This window comes from Odocoileus virginianus, chromosome 17 (assembly GCF_023699985.2).
Source record: "Odocoileus virginianus isolate 20LAN1187 ecotype Illinois chromosome 17, Ovbor_1.2, whole genome shotgun sequence".
Taxonomy (NCBI): Eukaryota; Metazoa; Chordata; class Mammalia; order Artiodactyla; family Cervidae; genus Odocoileus; species Odocoileus virginianus.
Genome location: NC_069690.1, coordinates 49,918,841 through 49,925,610, shown reverse-complemented (window position 1 = coordinate 49,925,610; position 6,770 = coordinate 49,918,841). Strand labels below are relative to the sequence as shown.

Sequence of the window (6,770 nt, the reverse complement as noted above, 5' to 3'; positions counted from 1 at the left end):
GCCCCCCCCGCAGGAATTCCCCTCTCCTTTGGAGAGCCTCTCGACTTCCGGGGAGCGGGGTCACTCCCCGGGTGCGGGCGCCTCTGCTCGTGAAACCAGTTCATTTTGCTTTTGCAAAAGTTTATCGCAGGATGCGATAGGTCCTCCCACCCCCACCCTCCCCCTGCCTGACCTAAGGCGGAAGTAGGGTGCGGAGAGGGGTCCAGCCGCTGCCCACCCACCCCCCAGTCTCTGACGTTCCCTCTTAGCTAATCTCAAACAGTGAAAGTGCACCTTCAACATCTCCATTTAATATTTACATTCAAGCAGGTAATAATTGGAAGCTTATAGTTTAGACATTTCTAGTAGCAGCAGTTTCTAGAGAGCTCGTTTAGCCTTTTAACAAACTTTTTTTTTGTTTGTTTTGCACATAGAAACAACACATCCATGTGTACAGTATCAAAAAATATATACCAAGGTTACTGGTATTGCAGTTCCTGGAAGGGGAGGAAATGAAATCAACCGAAATACTGAATGAACGGGTAGAAAGGCCAACAGAAAATAGTTCGTCTGATATAGAATATAACGTGATCTAGAGGAAACTCCATAAATCTAGGTTTTTATATTTCAATATATAAATACCTACAAATAAATATATATATATCAGCCCGAAGAGGGTGGTGGGCCTTTTGAGCTCAAACAATACATTTCAATATAACACCACGTACAAACGGGAGTAAAGTCTGCACTTGACAAGTTAGCACGGTTAAAATATAATACTATAACTCTTAGACCGCCGCGAGTGGCTGCCCTGTCAGTCCCGGAGGTCCACGAGAGAGGGGGTGCGGCAGATGAGGGCGAGACCCGCAGGCACGGCGTGGAAGGTGCCAGTGTGGGCCGGGCGCTCCAGCCTAGACCCGGCAGAGGGACGCGGTTGCCGCGGCTTCGGCCGTTTTCGCGCTGGGGCCGGGCCGGGAGCTCCCGCAGTTGCAGAGAGGAGGAGTCCGCCCCCAGGCCCCAGGTGTTAAGCCCCAGAGGGTGAAGCGCTTCCTCTTCCGACGCCCTTCAGCTACACCGTCAGGTACTCCTTGAACGTGACGGTGAGGCAGTTCGCGGTGACGTCGGTGATAATTATATTCCCAAAGAAGGGCTTGAACTCGCTCAGTTGCTCCTCGGGTTCGTCCTGGGCCTCGGTCGGCGGCTTTTCGGCCGCTGTTGCCGGCGCAGCAGCCACCGCCACGGTCGCGGGCGCCTCGGGCTTCACCTGGAGGGCGCTGGGCGGCTCCCCGGCCTCGCTGCGCGTCTTGACGCAGCGTAAGTCTATGGGTTCGTCTAGGTCCGAGTCCAGCAGGATGACCTCCGGTTGCTGGAGGGCGGCGGCGGGGGGCACGTCCGCAGGGCGCTCCACGGCGGGGCTGCCCCCCAGGCAGGTGGGGGTGCTGATGCTGCGCGCCGTCAGACGCTTCTTGCAGGGCTCTCGCTCGCCGTGGGTCTCGGAGAGGCAGCGCTTGCGCGCATGGGAGAGATTTAGGTCGACGGCGTGGTGATGGTGGTGGTGGTGGTGGTGGTGATGGTGATGGTGGGAGGGTGGGTGTGTGCTGCGGGACGGGTCCCAGGCCAGCAGGTCGGGCTTGGTAGTAAGCTGCAGAGGCTGCTCGCCGAAGGCCTCCTTTGTCGGGGAGAGCTTGCGGGAGCCGGCCTCTTGGGACTGCGGGTCCCCGGTCCCCGGCGCCTCCTCCTCCCTCCTCTTGGAGGGCGTTTCCGCCTTCTTCTCCTCCGCCCCCGCGGCCTTTTTGAAAGTCCTGTCTGCCGGGGGGTGACGCTCCTCAGCAGCCCGTTTCTTGTGGCTGGGGGAGCGCGCCTCGCCCTCGGCTGCCTCCCCGGACTTGATCTTCACCGCCTGCATGCCGTTCTCCATGTACTTGCTCATCACGATCACGATGCGGCCGTTCTTGTTCTTGTTTTTAACGATCTTCATCTTGCCCCCAATCCCGTTGCCCGTCACCGCCTCCTTGGGGGCCGGCGTCATCCCGTTGGGGGGACCCTTCTCGGAGCCCTTGCCTGGAGCCCCGGCCGTACCGGCCAGGGGCTTCACGGCTCCCAGGTAGCCCTTGGCCCCCCCACCGTGGGGCCACTTATCGGGCGGGTGGCTCTTGGAGCCTAGGTCCGGGCAGGTGGGGCTGGGCGCCTCCTTGTGGCCGCCCTGGTACTGCAGGTCATACATTTTGGGGTCCGGCTGGTAGGGGTGGTGCTTCTTGCTGTTGAGCTGGTAGTAGTATTTGCCGCTCTTGCCTGGTGGCGGGGGCTTGCCCGCCCGCTCCTTGCTGTGCGGCTGGTACTGGTGGTGCTTCTTGCTGTTGAGCTCGTATTGGTGCCCCTGGCCCTTGCCCTGACCACCCAGCTCCAGCTTGGCGCGGTTGTCAGCCGAGGAGTCCTGGAGTCCGGTCAGCACATTGGAACGACGGGCGAAGGTAGGTACCTGGGGGGACGGTATGGGAATAGAGGGGGAGGTAAGAGGAGGGATAAGACCAGCCCCAGAGCAAGCCTCCAGCATCAGGAGTGTCCCAGCCCCTACCAGGTAGGGGAAGGGTGTGGGAAGTCAAGATGAAGTGGAATTGGGTGCTTCAGAGGAACTCCCCCCGACTTCCAAGCCTGGAGGCACCTCAGGTGGCAACGTCAAGGGAAAAAGTCGTGGTTGGCCCTGGGGCCCGGGAGTGTATTCACCTGCACCACCAGCGGTTTGGGCTTTGGCCCTCTCTTCCGGTATCCCATCAGCTGCTCCTGCCGTTCCCTGCGGAGAGGGGACAGAGCGCAGTGCTGTTAGCCTCAGGCACTTCCCCTCCTGCTAAGCCCCCCACTGTGGTAAGCCGTGGCGCCAGCCAGAACCAGAGGGAGCAAGGGCTCAGGGCAGAAGGTGGCCTCCACTGTCACTTGGGCGCCTCGGTCCGGTTCCAGAGTGACACTTTACCCCAGCACCAACCCTTATCTGCCCAAGGGGCCCTCTCCGAAGAGCTCCCCCACCTCAGATGTCCATACCTGAAAGGGGGCCCCCCACAGCCCTGAATCTTTGCCTGCAGCTTGACACTGGGCAGCTTGGCACTGGTGCCCACAGCCTTGGGCCCGTGGCCCTGCACAAAACGCAGTGGGCTCGGGGGTCCAGGGGATGAAAACGAGTCCAAATGAGGTGAGCGTCAACCGGGTGCCTCCCCGTCAGAGGCACGGGATGCTAATGACCTCATTAAGATTCAGATAACGAGTGCCGCCGGCAGAAGGGAGGACTCGTTTTCTTAAAGGCCAGGCACTAAACAGGGGGAGGGGCTGCGCCCTTGTTTACACAGCGGCAAATGAGCCAATTAGGGGCTGGGGGCGGGGGCCGGACACCGAGGCCAGGGCCTGGCCAGGTTCGCAGCCACCAGGTGAACCAGCTCTGGTACGGCTGGGGCGGAGCTGCTGGGCGGGGCGACGCACAGAAGCACCGCCTACTCGATGAGCCCGGGTTCCCAGCTTCCCTTCATTTCCAAATTAATAAAGCCCGTGGGCGGTGGCGCTGGTCAATACAGCTGTCAGGCTTTCGCTGGCAGTCTGGTGGAGGATGGTCCGAGGCTGGGAGGAGGGTGGTCCTAGCACTGCCCAACCCTCCATGGCAGAAGCGAGTGCCTCTCCAGCGTAGGCCAAAGTTGCAGCCCATTCCAGATCCTAGGCACCCCTCTACCCTTGGGCTAACCCAGAGTTCTGTCATGCCTGGGGGCCCGGACGGGGGCCTGACTCCAAAGTTGCATGGCATTGCAACAGCCTGCATTTTAAATCTTTGGGGATCCATTATGCAACATGACATCAGCCGCTGACATGGTTACAGGCTGGTGAACTCCCAGGTGGAACCTGGGCAGGATCCCTTCTCGGCGCCCTCCTGCGTCAGGAGGGCAACTTCCCAGATGGTCGCTCCTTCCAAGGGGCTAGCGTTTACAGTTTTAGAGGCAAACGCGCTACAGGAAATAATGCAAAATAAAAGGGGGAGGGGGAATGGAAGGCCGCGGTGTGGCCCAGCTCCGCGGGCTGCTGCTGCTCCGCCCCTCCTCGATCGCCCTTCCCCCTTCTGTCCTCCCGAAACAGAGAACCACAGCCACCGGTGGTGAATCCAGCTGCAGCAGCTGCAGCGTGACAAGCATCTGTGCGCGCGACGAACCCCTCGTCAGAAGCCACCCCTCCACCACCAGGCAGTGCCCACCCCACAGCGGGTGGGCCAAGCTCCCCCTGCCTGAGAATGGGGGCCAGACCCACCAAGTAGCCTAGTGGGAGGTGTGAAGGGCACATAGCGCCAGACAGAATCTGCCCCCTGTCGACCCCAAGCTCCCTGGGGGGTGAGGGTGGCGGCTTAAGGTCTTGTAAACTTTTCTCCAGTCCCCAACAGGTTAAGTTCAGTTCTGTGACGTCCGGAGGTTTCACAATGCCAGCTCCCTTGGAGCTGCCCCGAGAGCTGCCCGTGCCAAGCGGCCAGTGGCAGCAGGAAAGAAACACCTAGGCTCCGGGGGTGGGGTTCCAAGGTAGCCACGGGAGAGGGGCCGGCAGGGAACCGAGGCGCAGCCCCAACTTCTCCGAGCAGCTGTAGGGCCACCCGCAAGCCCCTTCCCGCAGTTCCCCCAAACACAAGCCTCTCCTTCTCCGGGCCTGCCCCGCCCCCACCCCAAGCTGCAGCAACCGCCAAGGACGTTGGTTAGAGGAGCCGAGGCCCCAGTCGTGCCCGTTCAGACTCGGGGGAGGGGACTCCTGCCAGCCCCCCTCCCGGCCTTTTCCCCCTGTCCTGTTGCAGCGTTGGCCCACTCTCCCATTCCCATATACGGTCACGGCTGCCGGCGGCGGGTGCTTGGGGGACGCTCACCTGTTCTGGAAGGCGATCAGCAGACGGGGATCCAGGATGTTCTCCTCGGGTTCCCACGTGTTATATCTTGCAAGGGAAAAGGGAGGGGGACACGGCGTAAAAAAAAAAAACCGAGCCAGCTTTGTGGCCTCCAGGTGGGGAATGACATAAGGCCCTACTCTGTCTTCATGAACTGAAAGCTATTTAGCTGTGGATGTGGGGGGTGGAGAGTAAATTTCTGCAGGCCTGACACGGTCCCTGATACACCCTCCCCAAGTCAAAATAAACACACAAGGGCAGGAAGAAAGGGGAGGGGTAAGGAAAATGAAACTAGCAGTTTATTTTGCAGTTGTCAAGAATTTTAAGCATGTTACTGCGACATGTTCCAAAGCCACTTTGCTCACCAGGAACCCTGCGTGCAAAGCAGCCAAAATGCAAAGTCGCAGTCCCCTCCTCCTCTCCCCAGCCCCGAGTCTCCGCGAGGGCTTCAGCCATTCTACATTTGACCCCTAATCCGATCACCGTCAGCCACGCGGCCCCCCCCCACACACACCCCCTCGCGGCCCTGGACCCCGCTGTCACGGGCAAGCAACCCCCAAATACTCAGCAACACAAAAATATGCCTCTGTGTGTGTGTGTGTGTGTGAGTGTGTGTGTGCGTGTGCCTGCGCGTCTGTCTCCATCCGGTGCCTTCGCATTTCAAATTAAAAAAAAAAAAAAATTCCCCACCAAAAGCGCCGCAGTGACAGTTCCCAACATTTTCTGCCTTTTTTCTTCCTCTCCCTGCACCACTAGGAGGGAAGAGGCACACAATTGCATTTTCGTCGCTTTTTAATTTTTTTTTTTTTTTTGGTTTTGCAATATGGAGCCGTTCGGTGGAGGGAAAGGGGAAAGGAGCCATTTTCTGCTGCACATCAGTCAGTGCCTGCGCCCTCCCTCCCTCCGCCGGCCTCCCCGGCTCGGCCCCGCGTCTCTCCAGCTCCTCCGGCTCCTTTTAGTGCATAAATTAGTGATGGCATTTCCCGGAGAGCGGAGTACAACACAGGGCGCCGGGCTCGGGCTCGGCGGCTCGGCTTCCCCAGTGCCTGCCACCGACTTCCCCACCCCCTCCTCCCTCCACCCCACCTCCACCCCGCCTCCCGTCCGCTCCCCCCACCACCCCACCAGCCCGGCTGGTCCGGAGCCCGGGAGCCCCGCGCCTCGGCACCAGGCTCCCCCGCCCCTCGGCCGCTACTTACTTGGGGGACCAGCCTCTCCATTTCACCAAATACTCCACTCTGCCCTGAGGGGGGGAAGAGACAGCACTCCATCAGCTTCCGCGGGATCCCCGGCCCCGGCCCGCAGCCTCCCCACCCCCCTCCCCGCCTCCCCGCGGGCTGCTCCGGCTGCCGCTCCCCCGCCGCCTCGCCGCCGCCCCCGCGCCGCCCTACCTTGCGGATCCGCTTCTTCTCGATGCTCTCCACCGCGAAGACGTGCTCGCCAACAGCTGGCAGCTCCATGGCCGAACCGGAGCGCGCCGGGGCGCGGGCGGCCGGCGCGGCTGCAGACGCTGCTGGCTCCCGCCGGCGCCCCGCTGCCGCCCCGGCCGAGGAGCCCCTGCCGCCCGCGCCGCCGCCGCCGCCGCTGCCGCCGCTCGTCCTGCACAGCCCGGCCGCCCGCCGCTGCCCGCGCCCGCCCCGGCTCCCGGCTCGCGCTCGCTGAGACAACTGAGCCCGGGCCGCGGCTGCACAAGAACTCATGCAAATCCGGACGTCAGCGGGCGGGGCCTCGCTGGGCCCTGCTCGGCGTCAGGGGGCGGGCCGCGGCCGGGATTGGCGCAGCCCGGCCTACCGGAGGCCCCGGGCCTGGGCGGCGGGCGGGGCGGGGGGGGGGGGGGAGGAGGAAGGGAGCGGGAGGGGGCCAGGAGGAGGAGGGCGTCGGGGAGGTGCAGGGGGAG

General features: G+C 62.1%; 1 protein-coding gene across 1 annotated transcript; it reads right to left on the bottom strand.

Moving 5' to 3' along the window:
* Nucleotides 1–268: 268 nt before the first annotated feature.
* On the bottom strand, nucleotides 269–6,566 carry CBX4 (chromobox 4). Its single transcript, XM_070479822.1, has 5 exons — nucleotides 6,265–6,566; nucleotides 6,073–6,116; nucleotides 4,856–4,921; nucleotides 2,704–2,770; nucleotides 269–2,458 (listed from the first exon to the last, which is right to left on the bottom strand). The coding sequence occupies exons 1-5, from the start codon at nucleotides 6,331–6,333 to the stop codon at nucleotides 1,049–1,051; spliced, it is 1,656 nt and encodes a 551-aa protein (XP_070335923.1). The 5' UTR covers nucleotides 6,334–6,566; the 3' UTR covers nucleotides 269–1,048.
* Nucleotides 6,567–6,770: the final 204 nt, after the last annotated feature.

Bases quoted from the DNA above. Each gene is read 5' to 3' on its own strand.
- CBX4 (XM_070479822.1), bottom strand. From the start codon at position 6,333: ATGGAGCTGCCAGCTGTTGGCGAGCACGTCTTCGCGGTGGAGAGCATC. The intron at 6,117-6,264 runs GTAGGGCGGCGC...TCCCCCCCTCAG, and splicing joins AGAAGAAGCGGATCCGCAAG to GGCAGAGTGGAGTATTTGGT. The intron at 2,459-2,703 runs GTGAATACACTC...CCGTCCCCCCAG, and splicing joins CCAAACCGCTGGTGGTGCAG to GTACCTACCTTCGCCCGTCG.